Raw genomic sequence first — 27700 nt, 5'->3', positions numbered from 1 at the left:
GTGATCTTCTAAGAGCAGAAAAAGCGACATTTCTCAGGCCTGAAATACGCGAGTTTTGCAAAGCCATGACAAAACTGGGCCTTTGTGTTCTTGAATTTGGGAACCAGTAATGGCAATAACAGGAATTAAGGTAGATGTCAGCAATTTGATGAATCAGAAATGGATACTTGTGCTCAGAAAGGAACAAGGAAGGAGCTTTCTAAATGCCAAGAAGTGCCCTTGCATAACCTCACAAAGCTCCTTCTTTCAGCCCCACGCAGCAGCTCGAAGCCCAAGCACTGCTTTTCAGACACGAGCTGCCACGCTTGCTCAGTTTGTCACCTGTCATTTTTCCTAAAGCTGTTAAGATCAGACAATAGGAAGTACCTAACACACCTCCTCTGGCTGCAGCAACAGCACAAAAGGAGGAATAAACTTTGTTCTGCAGGATCAGGTCCACCTTTATCAAAGACTTGCTCCGTGTCATTGGTAAACAGGATGAGGTGACAATCACAGAAATGTTACAGCCAGGACAATTGTCTCCAACAGCTGCTACATGTACACAAAACCCACAAAGCCGAATTTCAGATCATTGAAAATCACCTCCTAGACAATGTGTGACCTGCCAGTTACCCTTGGTAAGTTTTTCGCCATGCTCTGGCACTCTACAGATTATTTATAGAAATTTGGGTTTTTAGTTTAAATTGCCAACAGAATGCAAGGGATTAGTTTGCAATTTATATCTACTTTGCCTTATTTTCCTGCCTTTCAAACTAGTACAGACAGGCTTTCAATGGCAGTGGCTCATCAGAGAGCCACACTCAGTGTGAGGCAGCAGAGCACATGTAAAAACAAGTTTACAGCCTGAGCACAGCTTCACCTCTTGCTATTTTCTGAACGCTGCACCCAGCAGCAAACACAAAGTACCAGGACAATCAAAACCACCTTGGTCAGACACATAAAAAGGAACATTTCACTCAAGCATTGAAGTATGCATTTCTCGTAGTATAAAAGCACTCAGTAATGCTAAAGGTGTTATACTGGGGCAATCAAACAGAGCCATTTTATACTTTGAGAGAGAGGGAGTATTTGTACTCATGCCTCATTTGTCAGGCAGAGGCATTGAGACAGAAGATTTATCATGTGATAAACAGATTTTGCTGCTGACAGGACAATAAAGGGAAGCTTTTTGGCAGCAATTAGCCAGCACACAGATGAAGGTCCATTTAATGAAAGTTTCCAGGCAAAAGAAGAAACCCAACCAACAAACCAAACACGTTTATTTCAGGAAATCCTGCTCAAGGGAATATTTCATTTATATTTCTAAAAGAACACAGGCAATCTTGAGCAGCTGACAGCATAGTAATCTTCTCTCCCAACATTTTTGTGGTTTCCTTAATACTGATGCATTAGCTGGACAGAATGAAGCTATTCCAAATTCCAGTCCCAACAGACTGCCTTATCTGAGAGACACCTGATCCTTCAGATGCACCCAACCTTAAAAAAAGATTTTTTAGCATCAGTTCCTCACTGTAGATGTGCTCTAATAAAAAATGTAGAGTTACAAGTTACTTTGAGTGTAATTTGACTTCCTCTGTTTACTTTCCATCCCTAAAGAAAACCTGTGTAAAAAGGTTTTTCAGCCCAATGACAAATCAAAGATGCTCAATTGTTTAAATGCCCCAATCTTGGAGTACCAGAGGAAAACTTCAGACTACTTCCCTATAAAGGGCAAGATTTCAGCTACAGGACAAAAAAAAACCAATTTATTTAGTAGTTCACGCTCTCTGCAGCCAAAATTTTGTGATACTTCAAGTCAGTGCTTTCATTGCTGCTCTCCACACCCCAAAATCTGAGTATACTTCAGGTTTACTGACCTTACCATTGTTCACCCCACAAATAACAATTATTTTAGTAAATAATTCCCTTACAGGCCCCAGGATAATGGTTTCACCAATTCTGTTTCTGGAAATACATTTGCCAATGGAACATAAAGGAAATATTCAAACATTTGAAGCAGCTTCTGTATTCTTCTGTCCCTTATCCTATTTATCTAGGAGGATGGGAGAAAAAACATGAAACTATCCAACAACTGGATTTACTGGATGCATGTGTACATGGTACAAGTAGGTGCCTCACAATGCTCAGTCCCAGAGGAGTAAAGACAGTACCAAGATTTCTGTAGAACTGGGCTGTCATGGTTGGATGCAGTCATCTTATCTGTAATTCTGCCTTCCATTTTGTTTCTGAGGTTGGTTTTGTTTTGCCTTTAATTTATTTAAAATAAATTAACTGCATTATAAAAGCTGACAGGGATAACAATCTTGTTGAAACTCTCATAAACCAAGAATCAGCTGAGAAGGAATGCAGGAGGATCTGAGCATCCTGACATTTCTGTGAGCTTGTTTTTGAACTATGGACTGTAAAAATTTATCAGCCCATGCAGGTTGAAGCTATTACCTTTCTATTAAATGCTGTGGAAGAACTCACCCTGCAGGTTTCCAAAACAACAGCTGAAATCTCTCCCCTTCAATTTCAAGCCTAGTATTTCACATTTTGAAAGGGCCCTCAACTTCAGCTAAAATCCATTCTGGCTCTATTGCCTAATTCCTTTGAATTTCCTGCAAAGTTTCTGAGAACTGCCTCTGGGGGTACCTGGCACCAGCAGAACCCGGAGTTTTGGTAACAAGCACTTTGCTAGCACAGGTGTTAGGCAGTGGGAACAGCAGTAAATCACTGCTGGGAGCTGGACCTGCTGACTATTGGAAAGCTCCAAGAAAATGGATGGACTACAAATTAAACAACTTTGTATACAGATTGATTTCCCACTTTGCTATGATAAAACATCAATTTCAATGAGTAACAGTGACCTACATACTGCAAATCTTTTGGCATTTCAAAGATAAAAATTAGGGGTGCCTGGAAAAAGAAAAAAAGTGAACTTTGACACAAACATCTAATTTGCTTTACTGAGATCTCTTGAGCCACTTACAACAGGCTCCCTTTAACACCTGGCAGTGCTCCAGCCAGCAGCAAGAAGTGGAAGTCTCTCCCCAAGGTGACTTTCACTGTTTTAGCTTGATGGGTATTTGGCTTCCAGAGATATTATAAAGTTGAAATGAAGTGTTATCTGCTACATCTTTTGTGCAATGAATGCTATGTAGGGACTTAGTATAACACTAAAAGAATAACAGGTAGGGAAAATTACCCAGAGATATCTCATTTTGAAAAGGCAGATGTTCTCTATTTAAAATATGTCAAATATTAAATTCTATTACGCCTCCTTCCTGCTTCACTGCTACAGGCATTTTCAAAGATGAGGGAAAAGCAAAGCAAAACTGTCAATGCATCTAGATTAAGGTTGTTTACTTAATACACTATTGAAAAGAATAACCTCTATAAATTATGGGTTTGAAACAACAGGGGAAGGAACAGAGAATAAAGGAACAGCAGCATCCAGGAGCATTCACGTTTACAGCCTTTGCGGTGCTGCATTTCAAGAGGAAGAATTTCAGAAGCATTGCTCTCCAGCAAGCTAGAAATCCACACAATTTACCAAAAATAAGTGATAATTTCCTTTTAAGAATCCAAAAATGGCATTAGGTTGACAAATCCCCACATAAATTATCCAGTAAAGAAAGAATACATTTGAAAAAAACACCTCTGGTCTCTTTGGCTCTTAAAAAACCATGATCTGTGTTATTTCCTCTGTCACAGGAAGTATCTTATGCCTCCACTTTCTCTGCAAGAAGGATATGCTGGAGATTGTGGCTGACACTGTCCAGCAGAGCCCTTAGTTATAGACACAAAACCAGGTTCTGAATCCTTCCTTAAAGGGGCCTGGAGCAAGCAGAGCAATGTAGAGCATGAAGGGCTATTGCTCAGAGTAAAAAGAAAGGCTGAGCACAAACCTACCTGCCCTGAGCACAGTGTGACCAGCTCAGCTTCACACACTGGGGAGTCTGACAGAGATGGGAGGATTCCCAGCACAGGAAATGTTACTCCTCTACAAGGACACAAGTACCACCTGCACAGTGAATGCAAGGCCAGATTCATGTGGGGTGCTTTGGTTTGGGGGGGATTGGTTAAGTGTATTTTCAATTTCTTTAAATCAGGCAGAGCAGGCAGAGACACAAAACTGCAGTTTTTGGGCTCAACATCTCCTACTCCTGCCATGTAGGATGGCCAGCAGTGGCTGCATCTCCCATGCCAGAGAGATTTCCTCAGCACCCTCCTCTGAGCAGCAAGGTCAGAATTCTGCCACTGCACAGAGGTACCAGGAAACTTAATTTTCTCTGTAAGGCTCTCACACATAATAGCATGAGCTATGAAAGCACCATGATGACACCTATTAGAAATGATTGTGTCAATGACAATTAAGTCCAGGGCAATTAACTGATGCTACTAAACCCCAGTGACACAGGTTTCATTTTCACAGTCCCCACCAAAACAAAATGCAAGTTGAAGACCCAAGTGATGTAAAAAACTTGTAAAATCTGACCTCAGATTAGTATCTAAGAGCTGTTAAATCTATGCCTTTTTATCACAGCAAGGAGAAGTCAAAACAAAACCATTTCAGAGGCAACAACCCCAGCAAAGTCTCAGCACCTCTTCTGAGAGTCAGGGCTAAGCCAGGCTGTGTTTTGACATTTCAGAATCATTTTTCTCAACAACTAGGTTTTTAGTATTTTTTTTGTCGGTCCTTGTAGCAATGAATTACTAGGAAACAGCTCCAGGTAGTACTTCAGCTGCAGTCAGTGGCATTATTTGAAAATACACAAATTGAGAGTAAGACAGCTCCACATTCCACCCCCATCCTGGACACACTTCAGTGCCTGCCATGACCTGCAGTGGCACAAGAAAGCCTTGCTCTTTGAAATGGAACAGTAGCTCCAAGGTTGCTGTTTTTTCAATTTTCCTTTCCCATATGCAGCCACAATGGCTGTTTTGAAGCTGCCACTGTGCTCTCCTGTGGGAAGATGGAACAACAGGAGGTCCCCCCCAACCCAGAGGAGAAAATCACACCTCTGAGCCATGACAAACACACAGCTTTTATCAGTGCCACAACTATTCCAGACAAACTACTTCACTCCATGTGCTCCTGTTATCTAGGTGAGGCATGGCCTCACCTCTATTTTTACAGTCATAGCTATAATCTTATGCCCTTGCAGCCTCCTAAAACTATGCACTACTATTAGTACATATAAAAAGGTGTCCATCCCCACTGTAATTTTATCACTTCCTTCCTGCAAATAACAGTTGTTGCTGCCACTAGAAAGAGAATAGCATTTCTTTCGTGTAAGTCACAAACTAAATACATTAGATTATTTGAAAAGCTAATAAAAATGTGGGGGTTTTTTGTTCATCTGTTTTTATTTTAAGACCTTAATCTCCTTGCAACAATCAGAAAATAGGCCAGTTATATTTACCTTGTAACTAACTGCAACAACTATTAAACCAGATACTCAGTTTAATATCAGTACAGGCCTACTGATCTCAGGAAACCAACATTTATTTACTTCAACTTGAGGATCTGATGTCCTGAATAGATATCCTAGAGGACTGCAAATCTGAAACACCAGTGAAAATAAACACTGATTTACACAGTGACCTCTCTTCAACTCCTTTTAACACAGAAAGCAGTTGGACAATCTCCTCTCCCCCCTTTTTTTTTAAATCAGTCCTGTTTAGAAGTTTTTAAAACAGCAATCACCCTTAATCTCTGTAACATTTCAGTGTCACTGAAAGCATGCAAGGCAGCCATGAACACACAGCATCTGCCCAACAGAGACTGTAAAATTACCTTACACAAGAACAAAAAGATAGCAGGAAAATTACAACACTTGCAACACCCATAATCCAGCCAAACCTGAGGTACAGTCACTTGAGAGCACACCCAGCTTTCCCCATGCATTAGGAGTAAGATGCCATTCACAAGATTGTTGCAGGTTTTAAATGCTATGGTGTTATAAACATAGGCTGTTTCTTGTTCCACAGGACAAAGGCATAATCATAATATAATGTTATTATAGATTGTCACTAATTTAAGATATATTTTCCTCAGCCAAGCCCTACCAACTCACCAATTTTTGTTTGCAGGGCAATGCCATGAACTGCTTCAGTAGAATTAAGTGAATATTACAAGAATAAGCAGCCTGAGGAGGGGTTCTGGTGTTTTTGTTTGGTTAACCTGGGTCATTTCTACTGTTCAGTTCACAGCTCCATGAAGAGCAGTATCAGCACAGATGATAGGGAGCAATCTAGACACAGAGGTGAAACTGAAAAAGCCCTGAACTCAGCTCTGCTGGCAAACACGATGCTCAAAACCACTGAGGATCACAATAGCATGATTGTCATCACTCAGGCTACTCCCTGCTATTTCTACTCCATGATTAGATGGCACGTTGCCATTTTTCTCAGTGGTTGTTAACCTCTCACCTTGGTTTCAGTTCTCCTTGTGGTTCCATCTTCAGAAGTGACAATAGACACGTGGGAAGTGGGAGTGCCTGGGTCTTCCTCCACTGTAACTGTCTCTTCCACCATTTCTTGAGGCTCTTGCATCATTGCTATTGAAGTCTGGTTACTGGGGCTTTGTTCCTATAAAGAAGCAGGTAAAAAAAAAATTAACTTCTCACTTCTACCATCATGGTGTAACTATTCCACGGATTTCAGCTTCTTTGATTGAAAAAACCCCAGATTTTAACCAACAATTTGCAAGCAGAGATTCAGAGAAAGGAGTATCTCCTGTCAGACAAGCTTGCTGCAACTGTGCTGGTATGGCTGGGCTCAGTGCAGCAGACAGAAATCATCTGAAGCATCTATCAAGTACTTCATATTAACAGGCAACAGACTATCTTAAATTTAAATCTGCTTTAAGCTTTCTCAATGCCCAGCATAGGAGGAGTGGAATTTTTCTCTGCAAAAACACTCTTTCAGTTCTGCAGTGAACAGGCCCACTGGCTTTTAGAGCAGTTAATCTTACACACCACTGAAAGTTTCTCTGCATTTGATAAAGTAGACTCAGCTGGAGACTAGAGAAGGCTATAAAACATCAACACCTACAATTAAACAGACACCTCTCTCAAACTGCCCAAAGCCACGATAACGAAACAAAAACTTCCTGGCTAGAGATTAATTCACTGAAATGCTTCCCTTCCTACATCTTCACTGAGGTCTAACTGGCTACAAGCTTATTTAAATTGATAACAGATAGACAACATAATAAAATCTAAACAGAAAGCAGGGAGATCAAAGGCAGGTTCTTGCAGGGATACTGCCTAAAGAGAACACTCTGCTGCTCGCCAGCACCGGCATCTGAACCTTCCTTTTTCTTATGCAATCGTGTGTTCCAGCCCAGAAATCAGAGAAGCTCCCTTTGGAAGATGAATGTCTTTCAGAAGTTTCCCAGCAAGAGGCCAATAAAGAACCAGCTTATGCACTGAGAACTCAGACTTTTGCCCAGCATTATGAATCCTCAGCCATGTTAAATGAAATACAAACTGCTCATTTCATTACAAGCCCTGACAGTATCTGGCTACACAGGCTTTAAAGCCAAAGCAGGGCTTCTGCTGGCACATCCTGTCAAACAGACACTCAAAGAACATCCTTTATTAAAGACTATATATGCACACACATATTTTTACTCACATATTTTAAAAACAAAAAACAAGAAAATCCAAGAATGACACAAAGCCCAAAACTGCAAATTGAACACACTTTGCCAACAGCAAACTCTGGACAAATCCACTCTATTTTTTCACATCACAGGAAAATAAAAAGGCTTGGGATGAAACTGTTGTAATAGAGGTGCTCAGCCTAACCATATAAAGGTTTAAATATTCTCCACATGTGAACAGCTTCATCACCAGGGAACTACAAAACTAAATTTTGTATCATTTAGAAAAATTGCATTTCAACCCAGCTATAGCCTTTGCATTTCCCCTTTTGCTGTGCCATATGACATTTTGCTGCTGATGTCTCATTAAGGTCCACATTTAATTCTTGCATGATCTATTATTTCTCTTTAAACAAGCTGAGATGCCCCTGCCCAGTTTTCCTTTATTTACAGCTGTATTTCGACCTTCTGGAACTCAGACTTCAGTAAGAAAGCCACTCCCATTTTCAGGTAAGCACTAATATTAACCAAGACCATGACAATAAGCCTTTGCCAATCACCTCAGTCAAAATGCAACAGAGACAGCCTTCAAAGGTAAGGCACAGAAGTGATACAAGCAGGCACTACTTCCATTTCTATTGAAACCACAGAATAACTCAAGTTACAGAATCAATGTGAATAAGGTTTCTGAAATCCTAAAGAAAATCACTCCTTCCAGTCTGCAGGACTCAAATCATTAATGGCAAACAACTTATGATACATGCTGAATTCTTCATGGTAGAGCTCAGATGGCACATTGTGCCTTCTGTGCATGGCTCCAGAAGGGGAATTGCTCCTGCAATAAATGCATTATTCTCTTCACATTTTTCTTGAAGATACTGTGTTATAACTGCAACTTCCTTTCTCACACGCCATAGTGAAGCTTTCCTGCAAAGAGAATAATTTACACAATACTGCAATAGAGACTCAGAACTTTTATTCATCTTCACTCAACCAAAGCTCACCAAGAACAAAGAAATCAGTTACATGTAGAGGGTTTTTGCACAACACCTTATCCCTGTTAAGCTCACCACTGCTTCAAGGTGGGACTTTCTCACTCCTCTCACACATGTATGTACACACACAGCTCATCCACCACCTTCATTTCCAGCTGCATTTGAGGTGCTGGCATCTCTTTGTTCCCCTCTAGACTTAATACAGGCAGCCTCTGTTTTCTGATAATAAACCCGAGGAGATGGAAGGTGGAAAGAAATATTTTGTTCTTTGAGCTTTTGCAATACTTTTTCTTAAAAAAAAAAAAAATAGAGAGCCTGCCTTTGTGTTCAGACTGCCTGTGGGCAAAGGAAACCTTAAAAGCTAGGCACTTAAACATGAGCAAATAGCAAGCTAGAGCATATTGACTTTAAATGAGCATTGTGCTGGGTTTTATCCTCTGGCTACTTCTAAAATGAAGATTCAGGCAGATATGGTACAGATCTGCATTCCTACAAGAGAAAACTATTGTTAGCAAGAGACTGTCCTAGGCATCAGAGAGGCTAAAAGCTTGGAAAGCTCAAGGTAGATATCTCAACACAGACAGGTGCCCAGCCAGCATCAACTGTGTCTTCCTTCTTGCTGTGTGAGCTCCTGAGGAACGCAGGGAGCCAAGGGGACAGCCAAGGGGACAGCCTGTCACCCAGCTCACCCCTGAACTGCCTGAACCAGGTGGTTCTTTCATCTCCAACCCAGTCCTTTCTCTACATTGTTAGCTTGGGGCTGTCACAAGTTAACATTAATGTAGAAAAGATGCAAAGGATTTGTGATCTGCTTTTAGACGCCATCATTAAGGATTTTAGGTCATCACAAATTGCAGAAACTGGGACACATTACCCCTTTCAACTACTTCCTCTGTGCTCAGCTTCGAAGCCAGTATTTAGGACGTTCTTTTTTGCTAAATACACCTCAGGATCTCAGGTTCCAAACATTTGGCAGGTATGCCTAATTATCCAGAGTAAACCACAAGCTGCTGGATAGGGCTGGAACACGACACCTCTAATGAATAATCCAGTAGTTCCCTGCCTGCTAGAAGGAGGTTATTTCCAGTTCAAAATAACATATATTCATTTACCTTACTGGAGGCTTCCAAAGCAAAAGCAATGAGATTGCAAAACTCTACCAAATTATAGGAACAGATTCCAGTGCAGTTATTGCATGTGGTGTCAGTAGTCATGACTCTTCCTTTTACTTTTGCTTTTTTGAGACCAAATGAATCCTATCCTGTTGATTTGTACTTGCATCTCCAGTGTGCTTTAAAAAAGCCAGGCTATTTACAACACAAAGCAACAATCAATTTACCTCCAGCCTGTAAAAGTTAAGCGCAGATGAAACAGCTAAAGACCTTGTAAAATAAGCAAGAAACATAAAGTAACAGTAATTCTTGTTTTGTTAAAGAACAGTGATTTATCATTTAGGGCACATATCTCCTAGGGCTTATTTTGCATTAGACTACTATAGCTTCTGTAATCATCACCATTTCAATTCCTAGCGTTGTATTTCCATCAAAGTAGCTATTTTATATCTGTTTTAATAAAAGAATAACCTCCCCCAGGAGGATCAGACATCCTACTTCAAGACAGTAAACAAAGTTTTTTATTCTCTGCCTATAGAACAATTTTAAACAGTCTGGAAATAATATAAAATTGCAGGGGATGATTATTTCCACTAAAACAGCCTCTCTTCAAGAACACTGAAATCATGTACATCAAATCTTCACTGTCCCCAAGACCTCCTTTGTTCTAAAGATTGCAGTGCAGACTATTCCAGCTACTCCATACTCCAGGCTACAGTCACATACCAGATTTGAGGGTTTGCAAAGCACAAAGGCTGGATTCTACATCAATGGACATACTTGTCCTCAGCCAACCCCAGCACAGACAAAGCTCAAGTGTATCAGCTCCTGTGAAACACATTACAAGTCTGGGCATAATTAATGGCATTGGACAACAATGCTAATTGAATTAAATGTGGATTCTCTCTCCTCTACTACTCTTTAAATTACTTGTTAAAGCTTCAATCTCTGTAAAGCACGAGATTATTTCTAAGTGCAAAGCAAGAGAACACTGGCTCTGCTGGAGTCAAGGCTCAGGCTGATACTGTGCCCCAATGGTCTCCTTCCCACTCAGGTCTGCACTTCCAGCTCAGCCATGTCCTCAAGCTTTTATTTGCTGACGGCATGGTGAAGAAAGACACAAAAGGCAAATCTGCAGGAACACAGCTGCTTAAAAAAAAGTCTGTCTAGAGATCTACATCAGACTGGGACATCAGAGAAGAAGGAAATCACTGATGGAATTTGTTGAATTTGGTGTACTTGAGGTAGACTTTTCTAGCACAAGATCAACTCCAGCAGTTAAAGACTCTCAAATCTGGTTGATTGAGAGTTGACTCTCAAACCCTCCTGCCTTGTCAGAGCACCCTTCTTTCACCACAGCCTCAAGATCCCTGCTGTGCTCTCTGCCCTGATTTGTCCTGAGAGCTTTCTGTGCATCTCAGCAGTGCCAAAGCTGGATTCCAAGCTGAGCAGCTCGTGCCCATCACTGAGCCTGTGTCCACCTAAGGGGCAGCAGTACAGGAAAGCATCCCACTCTTTCTAGTTTGTTCTTCAAAATCAAGTGAGCCCTCACACACTGCAGTGCTTGCACTACTGCAAGGCAGAGCACCTTCTGCAAGCACATGGAGACCTGAAGTTCAGGGACTGCCACAGGCTCTTTCCCCCAGCTCAAAAAGCACAGCAAGGTCTTCAGCACCAAAGCACAAGTACACAGCCAGACCTACCCAAATTCTTCATGTCTGGGGAAACATTGTGCCAAAACTGGGACCAAATGATGGCACACAAGCAGGATGGCTCTAGAACAACAAAAAGCACATGGACCAGCTGGTACTGAAACCCAAGCACACATGATGCTGGAAGGCCAGTCTACAATACAGATAATGACTTAAATATGGGAATACATAAATATCTACTTTGCTGCAGATAAACAAACCTCCATTTAGTAAACTTACGTTTTTGTTTTCTCATGTGAAATAAAATGTGGGGTTTACATATATACATATATTTATGTATATGTATGTATACAATGGATTCAGTGCACTTCCATGTGAACCCAAACACATCAACCTATGAGAAGGCTCAAAGCTCTGCTGGAACTCTGACAAGCTCTCCCCTAAGGCTGGTCAGTTCAGAACAGCAGGGAAATGTTAGCCCCAAATGAAAGCAGGCTGTCCTGGCACAGGGTACCAGAATGAACTCAGCCCCACACCACAATGCACCAACTGTTTCCTGAACACTTACACACTTCCTTTGTCCTTCAGAAACACACACGACAAGCAAGGAACAAATAATGCCAAGAGCTTTTAAAGCACCAAGGTTAAAAGGAACATTTCAGCAACTGGAGAAAACCCTTCACTACAGGAACTCTGAAAAGCCACAAAGAGGAGCGGGTTTTTTGGGAAGCAGGCACGGTAATTCACCCTTTGAAGGCATCACACCTTTCAGGGAGAGCAGGAGGTGAAGGAGAGGGAATCAAAGCCCAGCCAAGGCCTGGAGCAGCAATATCCATCCCTCAAGTACAGCAGGACACACTGGGGCTCTGTTCAGCCACGCGGTAGCTGCCCATCAACGGGCAAATCCAGCGCCTGCCCCACGGTCAACAAAGAGCCTTTTATGCTATTTTAAACAATCTGAAGTGTCTCAGTTAATGGAAGACCGGGCAATTGGCCCTCAACTATTTCTAATTGACTGGAATGATGGATGAAGCTAAAGGGAAAGCTGACCCACTGAACTTTTCCATACAAAGCTAGGAAACTGAAGGAGATTGTAAACAGTTTATAAGAACGAGAAGTGGGAGAGGCAGAATCCCAGAGGCTTTGCTCCTCTCAACCTGCTGTTAAATTGTTTCAGACTAAGGAAAACAAAAAGCTTCAAGTCTGAGCAACAAACAAAAAATACATGGGAAGGCCTAAACAAATAGAGTATTTTTCCCATGCTCTCCTCCCCATTCTCCAGGAGCTGTTTAGCTCTGCCATGCAGGCTGGTCCTTTGAATCAGAAAGGGCAATTTGTCATTTTGACAAGGTGTCTCTCAGGGCTCTCTATTGCCTTGCCCTGCTTTTCAGATTGACTGGGTGTTAACCACAGATGTCAAGACATTACATCTCAGTCAACTTCAACTGATGGGATGATATGCACTTAAAACTTACATGTTAATCAGTGCCACTACATTAAGGTAATGCTCAGGAAACCACGCATGCCCCTGGATCTTCTGAACAAAACCATCACTAGCAGCTTTGCACTGCAAAGGGCAAAAGTGCTGCAATGTGACAGAGCTGTCTGCTCACCTCAACAGCTCCTGGGAAGGAAGTCTGAGGACACACAACTTCCAGATGGGGAAATGGATGAGTAATAGGTTCAAATTCACACCATCTAACTTTAGGCAGCTTAGCAAGGTATCTAAATGCAGGATAACTTAATTCTTTCTTGTTAGTCAAAAAGAAGAGAAGGAGTCTCAGAGAACAGAACTGGCACAGACTAAATTACTTCCCTGAACATATCCAGCTCTTGCCATTGATTCTGCACAGAAATTATATCAAGTGCTTCAAGACAGCATTAAAGCTGGAGGATGAATCCAGGCCTCAAAGCCCCAGCGTAAGTACTCCGTGTAGAACCTAGAATAGGACAAGGGTATCACAAGTCATCATTCAGTCCCTTAGTCATAACCCTTTTTCTCCCATTAGTTCAGCAAGATCAAGTATTAAAATAGAAGCACAAACCATTATTTGTAATATATAAACTATAAAGGACAAAAAATAACCAAAAAGAAAAAAACGAAAGCCAGAAAAAACAAACAAAAAAACCCCCACCAAAAACCAAACCCCAAAAAAGAAAGAGCACCTGGCACACAGAGCTCTCCTTCCCTTAACTGTGAACAGCATGGCCAGTGTGTATCTGGACAGCCTGCCCAGTAGGAAACCGAACAGGAAATGACTGTTTCTCACCAAGATTTGTACAGAGAGTTCACTGCAATTTGCCAAACTACCTCCCAAAGACAAATACAATGTAAATCTGCATGCCTAATCTTTGACCAAACCCAAACCAGATCTGACTTGTTTCCTCTCTGGAGTCTTTCAGATGAACTAACCAAGGCTAAATTAGGGAAATTTTTAGTGGGACAAGGTTACATCATGGATTATAATTTTCCACCAAGCTTTTTCCTTCATCTCCACCTGCTGCCTCTACAGCAGTGGCATTAAGGGTGGTGTGGGATGACGAATTTTACATTCCTTTCTGCAAGACAAGCATTCAGATTTCATTTCTTGCAGGCCCCACAGAGTTTGGATCACAAATTAAATGGATGCATGTGTTACTAGAGATCAAGTCCACAAACTTACATGCACATGGGAGTCAGAAGTACAAGCTAGGTCCTTCATCTAAAACAAAAAAAAGCCTGTCAGTTTGGCAGGTGAGAGCAGGTTTCTTTCTGCAGTCTGTGTGTCCCAGACACTACCCCAGCCACCTTCACACATCATTAGTGAGTTCAACCAAAGCCTGCCAGACACAGCCAGTTCTAGGCTAACACACACACGCCCACTTGCACTGCTACAAACTACCTTAGAGAATTGCTTTTAACTTCAAGGCAGATCTAAACCATCTCTGCATTCTTTGAATTACGACCAAGGCTGGAGCATTATTTGAGTGTCCTAGGAGCCGTATCAGATCAGTGTTAAATTTAACTCATCTCCTCACCTACCCACAATCTTGCTGGTAGATCTGAACTATGCCACAAAAATGCTTTTTGTGGAAAAACACACAACACAAAAAGCAAAAAAAAAAAACCAAACAAAAAACTTTTCTAATCCTGAGGGAAACAGAACAAACAGACCACTGATTATTGTTTAAGCCTGCATTCCAAGAAAGCTGTTCCTTAAAATAAATGATTTCTCATTCTAGGGAATACAAAGCAATTGACAATAAATCCAATCACCCGTCTCACCAGGACTGTGCCTGCCAGTGTCTCCCACTATTAAGCCCCAGAGCAGCTCTGCCTGGCAGTGAGGCAGCAGGACTGTGGCAGCCCAAACAGCTCCCCAGGAGATGACCCCTGGTGAATCACACACTGCTTCTTCCCTCTGCACCTCGCCCTGTTCCAGGCCCCCACAAAAGCCATGGTCTGCACGCAGCACAGCAGGAAGGGGTGAACACCTCCGACCCAGACTGGCTCTGGCTGCTGGGCAACCCCAGGGAGCAGGAAAGGGACAGCAGGAGAGGAACTGTGCAGGAGGGCCCTGGATAGGTACAAATTCATTGGAACACCAAAAGACACAAACAAGTCAACAAAGCCAAAGGCTGCTCTGACTGCTGTAAATCTTCCAAATGGAAGTGATTCCAGCAGAAGGACAATTTTCCCAAGTGCAGTGCAGTTACTGTGCTCTTTCAACTACCCAAGAGAGTTCACTGATGGGTTTTTGTCCAGCAGTCTGTTTATTTCACACATTTTCTGTTTATTCCCTAAGACTGACCTTATTACCCCTACTTGTACGTGGCCAGACCTCACACATTGGGAAGAGGGCAAGGGCCTGTGCTAAACTAGCAATAAACAGTATGGAAAGAAAAAAAGCAAGGAAAAAACCAAACAAAACAAACAAAAAAATCCCACCAAAACCAAACAAAAAACCAATACCAAAACAAAAACAACAAAAACCCAAACAAACAAAAAAAGGTGAGCACTTGGATATGAAAATCCTGCATAAGAACACGTTCAGTTCTCATATCCACAGCTGTGGAAGGATGTGGATGCACTGCAATGGGCTCAGAGCATACCCAAGAGAACAGCCAGAGAGCAGATCAGAGGTCTCTCTTTCACACCTAAGTTCCAGCTGTTAACCTCAGAAGAAGGTCAAGGAGTGATTTGATTACAGGTCAAGTGGCTAAAGGTATAATGGAAGCTGATGGAGAGCCCTTCAGAGAGAAAGGTTTAACCAGTGCCAGTGTCTGTGATGAAGACTGACAAGACACACACATAATTTAATTTTAAGGCAGCAAGTCTGAATTGTGCAAGTAAAGAAGAAACATACGGAGTTTGCTGCTGAACGGGTTGGGCCTAATTATTTTAAGAAACATGTTTCTATTTACTCATAAACCTGATAATGGAGAAGTGCTCACCTGCATGCACACAACTGCTCACACTTGACTGGTACAACACTCTGAAGATTTTTCAGGCTAAGAATAAATTATTTAAAGCTTGTGAAGGAATTCCCCATCCCCACCAGCCTGCCCTCAGCAAACTACACTTACATGCAATAAGGAGACTTCTGTCAGCCAGAGAAGGGTTCATCTTTTGCCTATGGAGTTGCCTCCTCCCACCAGTGAGCCCCTTCTCAGCTGTCAAGCAGCACTTCAAGCAAGGCCAAATTGCAAACCAGAGCACTGTGTCAACTGAGAAACCACTGCCCAGGAAGGACTGTGTGTCCCATTCCCCAGCCTTTGGTGTCTGCAGCACAGCTCCCAAAACCTTGTCCTGCCAGCACAACTGAAACAGCTGTGGGACAGCAGGAACCAGAAGGGGAAAAGAGAAGAGATGAGCACCATTTATCAGGCACTGTCACCTAGAAAATGAATGGGAAACCACTGGCTCCTTTCAGTTTATAATAAGAGTGCCCATATTGACAGGCACCCATTCAGCAAGGACTGCTATTACAGCATGAATCTCAAAAAGGAAAAAGTCATTTAAGCTAAGGTGGAAGTCACTTGCCCAGAGGTAAATACCTTCACCAGCAAAGTTAAATAGCTCTCAATTTCTTAGTTAAATGTGTTTGGCTTTTTCCATTTGTCATCAGCTCTGGCTAATGTTCCACATACTTGCTGGAAATAGGAATCTTTCTATGACCACTCACTCCTCCTGGCACTGTGAATACAGTCAGCTCTTCTACATTAAAGCACTGGAATTGTAAAATCCTATCACGTTTGCCAAGCACTCAATTATTTACATAGTACCTTATTATTATTTCTGATGTGTTTTTATTTGGGACTTCACAATGGAATTCAAATATGATGAATACTGAGACAAGATGCAGCCCAAGAGTCAGCAGTCTAAATCACTTTTAAGCAGGTTCTCAGAGGGCTTTTGAGATAGAGCCATTTCTCAATTAAACAGACACAGATCAAAACAAGAGATCAGGATGAAATTAAGGACTTGCTATTAACAACTACCAGTCACAGAACTAAACTCATACTCTGAAGGCTGCACTTCTCTGCAGTTGGCAAGACAAGCTGTTTGAACCTAAGGACAGGACAGCTGCACTTCCCTCCCACTCCTTGTTATGGTTTTATGCCAGAAAACAGAATCTTTAATTTTTCCAGAGAAGCCCTGCCAAGCTGAGGCTGCAAATAGGATATGGTGTGTTAGTAAACTCCTAGGCAGCTTGCTCACACCCTGGCCAGAACCAAAGTGCCTAAATCCCTCCACACACGCTGGCAGCAGTGACAGCCTCCCTTTCACACAAATGATCCTCCTCTGTTAAGACTCCTTTTGTAAATCAGGCCTGCACAGCCATGCCATTTTCACCTCTCCTGGCAGAGTATGCAGCACCCAGGTACCCAATCTTGCCTCCTCTCCTTCATAGGCTTTCCTGTGACCCACCTCCACTACTAAAATTTTGGCAGAAATAAACCAAAGTCCTCCACAAAGCATTAGCTGTCCTGGGATCATCTATACACACAGCTGTCTTTCCTGGAGCTCAGATGAAGCTGTTTTATTTTTCTCCCAATTCTTTACAAGGAATCAAAGATAAACATTCATCCCACCCACCTTTTTTAACAGTAAGACAGACTCAATCACTACAAATCCAGCAGCAGCAAGTCCACCACCCACTATGAACACCCTGCCATAAACACTGTTCCTGCCTCAGGACTCACCCTGAGCACAGCTCTGGGAATATTCTCAGAAACACACACTGGCAGGGTTCGTCCCACTTTGGTTTGCAGCTTCTGGATTTATTTTTTTCCCCAAGAGAAAGCCAGTGTCTTTTAATTCCTTCCTAGAGTCTCCAGCAGCTAAAAACATCTCCAAAAAGGTGCTGCTGAACCCACAAGTCAGATTTGCTGACTTGGACTAACCCATCACTCAATTATATTAACAAATTGTTAACAAATAAATTCATCTGACAGAAATCCATAATATTCTACATCTCAGCTTGCTAAATCAGGAATATTACAGTTAGTAACAGATAAACATATGCATGGAAGATGGTAAGTTTGGCAAACAGTTGCAAAAGCAATGCTGTAGCCTGAAGAACACCAGAAAAAGATGAACAGAGGAGAAAAAGCATTACAAAATGCATGAGTCTATCCAGGGAGGGCAAAACCAAACAATAAAGCACGTCAGGGAAAAGGGAGGACAGATAAAAATGAGAAGAGATAGAACCCATAAATGAGAAGAGTGTCATGTGGAAGCCAAATCAGTGGCTTTCACATGAAAAAAGTGGCAGGAAAAGAGAAGGAGGGGGAAAGTATGAAAGAAATATTTCAGTTTTTAATTCCATCCTGTTAACAGTGCTTTTGTTCACCACATAAATCTTTTGGCCAGCAGTAGCTCCCTCCACACAGGGCAGTATATTAAGATTCTTTATTAAGGCTTTCCAAACACCATAATGTCATTCTTTGGCTTTTTATGTGGTTTGCCTAGACTATGTTTTTGTTGCTAAGCTCTCATTAGATGTGTATCTTGTACTGACAGGGAAGAGATTATAAAACACAAGAAACCTGAGCACAAGCCCAGTATTTGATTTGACACAAGTGAACTCTCAGGCAACAGCACAGTGCCTTGTGTGTGACTTGGGCACACTTCTGGGTCAGCTCAGCATGAACAGAATGGGTCTGAAGTGTCCCATGGTGGCGTGCAAGTGGATGGATTCATTTGGGGAAGCACAGAGAGGGGAGGAGAGCTCAGAGCCAGCTGTATCACAGCCCACCTCCCCCCAGAAGCTCCTGTGCCAGCCCCCGGGCAGGGCAGCTCACAGCTCTGGCTGAGGAGCTGAGGACTGGCAAGAGATACTGCCCCAAGCCACGAATACCAGGGAAGCACAAGAACAACACAACACAAAGATGGAGCCAAATTAATAAATCTTGCTTACAAGGGATGACAGCACATCAGGAAGAGCAAATGTACCCATCTAGTTACCCGGGTGGAAGACAAAGATATCCATCCTGAACAGCAAATTGTGTCCAACACCACGAACACTTCACGCCCCACAGGCGGAAAGCTAGCCTGATTCTACACTTAATTAAATTATCTGTGTCAACAGTGACCAAACACATCAGCATTTACAGCCTCCCACCATTTATCAGTTCACACACGCAGAAATTAAACTGACTCCTGAACAAGGAATCATCAGCAACTGTGATCACAGAAAAAAAACACAGAAAACTATTTTTTGCCAAGAAGTTTAAACTGAGCATGGTTCCATTTGGAAAACTGCATGAAGCCAAAGTATAACTGTATCATTGACTTTACAAAAGCCACCAAACATATTGTAACAGGCTGTTACTACACATCTAAAATGTGTTTAGAAACCCAGAAGAAAGACCAGATAATGTGCTCTATATACCCTCAGCAGCAGACATTGCAGCTACTCTTAATCCCAGCTTTGTGAATCTGGTAGACATAATTCATTGTGCTTTTGGAGCCATAATATTTTGCAAAGCACTGCAGTTTACTGGCTTACAAACCTGCCCTGCCAGCTCACTGTGTAGAAAGATTTCTGCTGACTTCACTCACCATTTCAGTTGCACTCATCAGGGATTAGTATTTTTCCCTGCTAAGGATACAAGCTGCAAGTACCAAGCAGGAAAGGTTACCCATGTGGCTGGAAAAGACAGGTAACATTTTGATATGCAATAAATATACACACAGGGAATGAGCACTTAAGGGGCACTTGACTATTTCTTCCATGAAGTTCAAGTAGCATATTTAAATATCAAATGCTTTAGAAATTTTACTTATTTTTAAAGATATAATTGATAAAATCTTTTCATCATGCATTTTATACCCATAACTTCTCTAAGAGGAAGTGAAATAATCAGAGAAGCCTCTAAATTCTTTACAGACTTTCATGAAAAAAATTCTTCTCTTCACAATTTCACACCTACACATGCACCACAATAAATAAAACCATTTTTTAATGGAGAGTATTTAATATATTGTTAAGAGCCTAGGAAACCATGAAGGTGGAAAGCACTTCTGGGCCAGTCCTCTAGTAGGAAGGTCACACCTCAGCACTCTGCCAATTCTAAAGCACTGCCATATTTTGCAATGAAGGTGGTTTTGCACTCCCATAGTAGGCTTCTGTCTTCACACTCAGTGGGAAGAGAAGCCAATTTCAGTATAGTCTGTATAATTAATCTATTGGAATTTTACACTATTAAAATTGCAACTTCATAACAAATCAGTGAGTGAGCTGCTTCAAGAACATTACCTTCAGACCTGCAGCAAAAACCCCACAGCAGAAGAGATTATCAGTGAAAATAACTTCTTATAATATTATACAGCATTTTCCAGTTTGAGCAGTCAAGTTCAAATGGTCAACAGCAAAAAGCTTTTGTGAACCATCTGGACCTTGTTTCTCCCAAGAAAGTTTTACAAGAGAACTCATTCATTATGAGGAGCAGGTGGAGAGATGTTAAACTCTTCATCATCAACGAACATGCTCCAGCAGAATGCTCACTGTTCTTACCCTCGGAGCAATATGAACACGATGACAGAACAAAGGGTTTACTTCTAGAAGAACATGAGTTTGTGGAGGTTGATTGCCCTGCAGTGTGTATGAACCATCCAGCCTGCCCTGCTCAGCCAGTGCAGGGCACAGAGGATGCAAACAGCTGCTGCACTGCAAGAGGGAGGCTCCACAATGCCCTGGCCACCCCACAGCAGCTCTGTGTAGGTCTGTGCCTCAGGACACCCAGCAGCTGTCCCAGAGCTGATCACTGCACTGCACACAGGGATGAAGGAGCTCCACACAAAGAGAGCTCAGCCTGCAGAGGCTGATGTGTGCTGCCATCACGGGTGTGTGACAGTGCTGGTGCCTGAGACAGCTCCAGCATCAGCTGCAGGCTGCTCTCCCAAAGCCTGCCAGCAGCAGCCTGGGGGAAGCACTCCCCAGCCCATCAAGAAATAACAAGTGACAATTCAGGAAAGCATGTTTGCTATCCATTCATGCGTGCAAGCAATCTTGGGCCAAACAGTGGATGTGCTAAAAGGTTTTCCCCAGAGGAAATGTGTTTATTAATTAATATCTACTGAATTAATTGGCTCCCCATATGCTCTGCTGTGCTTCTAAGACTGAAGCCCTGTTGCTGTTACTGAAAGGTGTCAGGCGTGGTGACTACCCAGGAGGTTCATCAGAACCCTTCAGTCAATCTGAAAAACTAATTTATGTTTTTGTATTCATCAAATTCACAGTGTATCTGTCTATGGCTGAAGACATGGAAAACACATTTAAAATCTCCAATCCATAATAATTTTTAAAAAGTCAACACACACTCTTACTTCAGCCACAAGTGTGATACACAGCAGAAGCACAGAAGGAGGTGCTGATCTGAGGCTATCACTCATCTCTTGGCCCCTCACCTGCAGTAACCTTGGCTGTTCCTTTCACACACTGTTACATTCCTTACACCAACCTGTTCTAGTAACTGCTGTCACTATTACCAAACTAACCTTTACATCCATCACATCTTCTCCCACTCCCTTTCATCAGTGAAGGAAAGGTATTTTTGGATTCTGACTACATCTGGCACAACTCTGTGCAGTGACATAATTTTTCTAATGTTATCAATCTCTCAACGAAACGCTTTATTCAACACATGTCAGTGTCAGCTGCAGGGACCAGAACTCCTGTCATTCCTGGTACTCCAGCACTCATCCTGCACCAGCCTCTCTGTGCAAGCTCAGACTGTAGTAGCTGAAGAGGGAGAGCAGTCCTGCAACCTCCCTCTTTTAAGCACATGCCACCACAGGCTGTGCATCCTCATCTCTGAGAGAGACAATTTATGCTTCAAGACATTCCCCCTCCACTGTAATGCCACCTCTCCTAAAGCCCCTGGCTGCACCCACAGAGACAGAGGCCAGAAAACCCTTTGTCAGAATATGGGAGGACAAGTACTCATTATGGCAGCCTTCCTAGCAGATTCAGAGACCTTTGATGTTTATTTAGTCCAAGTCTCCAATTTCAGCATTCCCTCACATATGCAACACCCACTCAGTCCAATTCAGAGACCTGAATGTCAACAGCTGTAATTACCACACCCAGTGGCGAACTCAGACTGCAGCAGCAGCATCCCTGACACAGGCCATGCTGCTCACCCTGGCTCCCTGGCAGAAATAGTCTGAAGTTGTCTCAACAATAGAAAAGGAGTGTCTCAGCTATATTAAAATACTTTGCTCCAGGATTTTACCATTGGACCACCACACTACAACACGCTGCTTACTGCAAGCTGGGCAGGCCCAAGGACCAGGCATTTGACATCATTCAGACAGAAACTGCTCTCACAGAAAGGTCTCAGGTGCAGCCATAATGCCATTACTTAATTCCACATGGCCTGTGCTCAGCCTGCAGTAGCAGAGGGGGGAGAGCAGTCCTACAAACACCCTCTTGTACACACATTTTAGCACAGGCTTGAGTTTCTTCAGCTTAAAACCTCGAGAAAACGAAGCTGAAGACAGCCTAAATGTACAACTACAATTCTGCTGCAGAAAATGGTTAAAGTATATCACAAAAGAAACATTTATCAATGTAAACAGGTGTGACTGTGATGTGCTCAAAACAGCTTCCTACAGAGGAAGATGGTCATGCTTACCAGATCACGTTGGTAAGCAGAAGAGGCTGCAGAGAAGCACAAATCATGTTCCTAAATCAGAGGCCTTGTTCATAATTTCTTTGCAAGTACTAAATAACTAGAACAAAAATTAAAGCTACTTTCAGATAATAACATCCTCTGAAAGGCAGGCTGCAAACAGTCAGCAGGATCTGTGCTACCTGTCTGGCAAACATATTTTCACTTGATAATGGGCATATGACAAGCAAGACTTCTGAAGTGACCCATGTAAAACAACAGTGCACAACACAGTGCTTAGAACACTGCAAATGGAAAAGGTGGGATGGCTCCTCCTGTCTGGGAGAGCTGTTTCTGAAAGATTTGCAACATGCCACATGGCACCAAATACAGCACTTCATCTTTCCAAGAGATGGCAAACCTCTCTTAAAGCAATGAACTGCTCCTCTTTAATTCAGCATATCTGCCCCACCCAGTGATTAAGTCCTTTGACAGTTAATTTAGGAGGATGTATTTCTCTTCCAAATGCTAGTAAGGCATACAACAGTAAAAAAAGGTAAATGTTCTGTTTCCAGCTGCTCTGATACAGCATAGACCTACAGAAAGGATTTGGAGAAGCAGTAACTATGCACAACATCACAGCAGCATAACCTAAATAACCCCGTGTGTACAGACTGAGCTGTTCCTGGAGGCACCTCTTTGCTCTTCAAGGATTCAGGCTGAAGGGATCTTTTCCATGCACTTCACTTAGTTTTGGTTCACTACCCTGCATGCAGATACAGAAGACTTCATAACACATTTACTGCCCACCTGCAAGACATTAATAATTAATTTCCAAGCATATCAACTCTACACAGCTTTGGGCTGCTGGGTTTTCCTTTTCCTCTGTTTCTTCATTGCTTGCTTTGAAGAAAAAAGAACAGGAATACCACGCAAAATCCAGCTAGAGATATTAAAACATTGCAGTATTTTTCAGTCTCAACAGAGTAGCCAGGGAGTCAAAGGTTTTAATCAAAGGATTAGGAAAAATTATTTCAAATACACAAAGTGCATGCCAGATCAAATCCTCTCTTCTGTCATACAAGGTAACTGCTATCCAGTGGACTAATTTGAAAACAATTTTATCAATTTATTAAATAAATCAGACTAGGTGAGAAGATGTGAAGATATGATTTGTACTGTCAGCTTCACCCTGTGAGCATTGACACTGAGGATGGAGGAGGCACTTGTATGAGGTCCATGCTGAAGTGAGATCTGCATGCAGAGACAATTTAGCTGGTGGTGAAAGATGAGATCCACAACTACTCCAGCCTGGTCCTTGGAAAAATGTCTTATTTGTTCTGTCATGTCTGCAGAGCAGCTCTGGAGAATGGCTGAGCAGAGCCCAAAAGGCAGCCTGGCAGAAGCTCCAGCTCAGAGGGTACCCAGAGGAGCTTCTTCCAGCAGACCACGAGGAGATACTGCAGCAAAACTGCCACAAGGTGAGAGCATCACACAGAGGGAGGGGAATTCACCTAGCAGAGTCTGCTAAACAGGGAAAAAGCCACAGCTACATCTGAGTTTATCTCTATATCCACATTTGGCCATCAGAGGAACAAAGACATTTGATTTAGATTTACCTCACCCATCTACTTCTCTGTTCTTGAAAAGGAAAGTATTACTAAGGTTTTACACAACAGAGTTAAAGGGAACTTCCTGCAAAGATCTCCCCAGACAAGAAGTGCTAGTGACTTCTTGTGAGATATAAATATAGCAAAAGCTCTCAAAAAGTTTCTGAGTCCAACTTTTACTTTCCCAGTACAGGCTGATCAGATGAGTCCTTGATGTCTTTTGTAGCTGTACATTACCTGGAGGCTGACTGTGGGAAAGGTACAGCTACAGCTTCTCAGTGTAACTCCTGACACAAATACTGTCCTGAAGGAAAAACAATGCTCTTTTGAAATAAAATTAAACCACTAGTGAAGCAGAGCAATTACTCTGGAGAGAAGCCACTTTTAATAATAATAAAATCCATGCAAGGACAACTGTAAAATACAAAATTTAAACTTAAATAGACTACACAGAACAGCATACCTATCCAAATGCATCTGTCTGTCCAACTTCACAGGTTTTTTTCCTCAACATAGAGGTCTGCAATAGGAATTCAGGAGAACATGCCAAAAACCTTTGACAATTTCATATATTCACGGCAAATAACTGAAGTACAAAGAAAAAAATAAAAACAAGCATTTTTTAATGAAATGTGCTTAAATGCCTTGTTTCCTGCCTGAAATTTGCCTTCTGATGAAGCAAGTCCACTATGATAAATGACAAAACTTTTTCCCATCCAGTTGCTCTTCCAGATCTTTGAGATGTTCTGGGAATGGTGGGAGGTAACAGTCTTAGCAAAATATAGCCAGATGACCAGGGCAGTACCAAAAGGCTGATGGGTTTAGTAAGGGAAGGCCAGATGAAAACACACACCCTTCCCCATGCAAAAGGAGACAGGGAAATAAAATTGCCTTGCTTGGTATTTCTGAGGAATAGTTCACATCTAGGGATTTACTAATAATGTTCTCCCAAGGCAGGCTTTGTGTGACAGCTGATTTTGTCTCTCTGGTAACACCTTTAAAAAAAAACCAAGCCAGACAGAGTACACAGAGCATTCACTCCAAGGACTGATCTGCACAGTCATGGTCAATGTCATAATTCCTTCTCCCTTTGCTCTTTAAAAAAAAAAAGAAAAGAAGGAGGGAAAAATCCCGTCTGTGACATACCTTAGAGCATCAGAAACTCGGTCAGCTTTTGCAGTAATCTGATTCACCCCTCTGGCTGCCCCTGAATTTTCTCACAAGATCCAAGCCCTGCACAGACAGGATGCTGTACTGCAACAGGTAAAAGAGAAAACCTGCAGAATTGAGGTCAGGGGTCTACAGCTCTGGTAACTGCTTTTCTCTTTCATTGGCAGAGGCAATGGGCTACACATGGTGCGTGTGTCAAAGAATGAAAGCTAAAGCAAACAGCTTGCAAGTCTTGTTAAATTATCTGTACTGAGTAAGAACCATGAAAAGCACACAACACAGAAAGAGATTATGAGGTACAGTGAAAAATGAAAGATCTGCAGTTTAGGGCCCAGTCACTGAGTGTGAGGTATCTGGAGTCCTACAGCTGACCAGGGGTTACAGAAAGAATCCATGAGCATTCCAGGGTAAGCTGCTCTGCTGACTGATTACTTGGGGCTAAAAACTAGTTGAGGAAAAAGAATCAGCAGCTCAGAGAATGGCAAAAATTAAGACAGACTTCTAAGTATAGCCTAACAGTACCTGGAATATTGTGCTACAGACGTGATCTAATTAGACAGTAAGTCTATTTCATGACTTCACATTTCATGACTTGATGATCTATTGTATCAAAGATCCTGAGAATTTTTTGACATTTGAGAAAACTAAGACAGTTTTTTCAGAAGTTGCATGTGAGTCACTGGGAGTCTCTGATGAACTCCCTCTCAAGGAAGCAGGCCATTATGCTGTCTTTCCAGCAAAAGCCACAGTGCATTTTCTGTTTGTGGTGTTTAATCATTAAAAATAGAGGGGAGGAAAAAAATCCTTTTTGCTAGGGCACGGCTAACAGTAGAATGAACTACCTCATTCATCTAAATAAAGTCAGCTCTAAACCATGCAATAACCATTTAAGCGCCTGCTTTGTTAATTATTTCACTGTTTATCTAATTCATTATGAGCATCTACATAATAAGCTCATTCAGCATTAGCCAAGATCAGATGGAGAAGACACCCATTCAGCCCACCCACCCTTCTGCCCACTGGGGGTCTGTTCCCTGCAGCCTTGCCCAGGTTTATGGGGTCCCTGACCCCCTTGAGAATGTTCAGTCACTCCACAGCTCAATACAGCACCTGCTTCAGGAAAGCTTCCTGTCTCTTCTACCATCAGTTCCTCCATAGCCTTTGTTTGGATTTTGGGATGGTTACCTCTAACTTTTCAATTTATTTCAGGAAAATTCACCTTCCAGCATGAACAAGGACAATATTCCCAATGGCAGAGAACAGGTGAATTGTTTCATTATTAATCCACTTCCCTTTTCCTCACCTGTTGCTTCTGAATTCATTATTTTGCCTACAGCTGCAACAATTGTTCTTCTGAAAACCAGAATGTCTATAAATGCACAATAGAGCTCACTTGGGAAACAAGGGCAACACACCTTCAAGAGGGCACAAGGAATTGCACCTGCACCTCCTACACGACCTCAATTATATCCTGCATCCACTCCCTTTCAGAAAGGCACAGCGCTTGTGATTCCCTTAAGAAAAAGTACATTTCACCTTTCTATGCTTCATTTCAGTTTGGCATTTATATAGCTCAGAAGGTAACTACACCTTTTTCTGGTGATGTTAGCATATGATTAAGTGTTCCTCAAACAGGGGCACTTTTCTTGGAGATGGTAATTGAAGTCAGCACATGGACTGGCCTGAGAGGCTGCATTAGCAGTTCAAACACTGCTCTCCTGCTTCTGAGGAGTGAGCTTCAGGTGTAGCTGGAGCCTTGGAGAAAACCAGAAACGGCAACATGTTTGGGAGCCTTCTTCTTGGTGGACAAGCCCATCACAACATCACTCCAAATGGCAAAACACAACTGGAACAAATCAAAACAAAGCCCCAGCCATGCCCGAGTTCCTACTGAGGGAGTGGCGCTTTCCTCAAGTATTTCCAAACAGCAGTCAGGGTGGGTGGGTGTGGGGAGTCAAAGGCTTCAGTACAAACTGTTTATTGAAATAATTCCCTTTAATTGCCCTCCCTCACACTGCAGTTTTTAGCTATGGAATCACTTGTGCCCTGGGAAGGGGCAAGTATGTACCATTTGTGACTGCAATTAAAGCAGAGTAATTAACCAATCCCTCCATTTCTGCAAGAAAAGCTTCTTAAGCTGATAATGAATTTAAGCATTTGAAAGTAGTGAAACTGATTTTCCATGCAGCAACAGCATAGGAACTGCCAAATGCTTTCCTCTTGACTGTTCACTGAGCACCTGAAATGATGCAGATCATTACTTCAGCAGGCACCAGGGCCATTAATCTCAAGATTTACACAGGAGGCAAAAACTTACATTGCAATACAGCCACAGAAGTTCAACTGTACAATGTACACAAATTTTATATGAAACAACAGGCTCTTCTGAGAAATTACAGTAATTTGGGTGTGAGAAAGCAAAAAGACTTAAATCTGCACAAATATTGTTAGGACAGCCAGGGTGAAT

General features: G+C 42.1%; 1 protein-coding gene across 8 annotated transcripts in view; it reads right to left on the bottom strand.

Annotated features, from left to right (window-relative positions):
• Positions 1–27700, bottom strand: part of ARVCF (ARVCF delta catenin family member) — a 246679-nt gene that overhangs the window by 80688 nt on the left and 138291 nt on the right. For all 8 annotated transcript variants that reach the window (XM_036393092.2, XM_054516766.1, XM_036393091.2 and 5 more), the window contains one exon: positions 6418–6576. In XM_036393092.2, the coding sequence (XP_036248985.1) occupies positions 6418–6576 (159 nt within the window). The remainder of the gene's footprint in view (positions 1–6417; positions 6577–27700) is intronic.

This window comes from Molothrus ater, chromosome 18 (assembly GCF_012460135.2).
Source record: "Molothrus ater isolate BHLD 08-10-18 breed brown headed cowbird chromosome 18, BPBGC_Mater_1.1, whole genome shotgun sequence".
Lineage (NCBI taxonomy): Eukaryota > Metazoa > Chordata > Aves > Passeriformes > Icteridae > Molothrus > Molothrus ater.
Note: the sequence above shows the minus strand (reverse complement) of the source record. Positions and strands in the feature narration are given on the sequence as shown.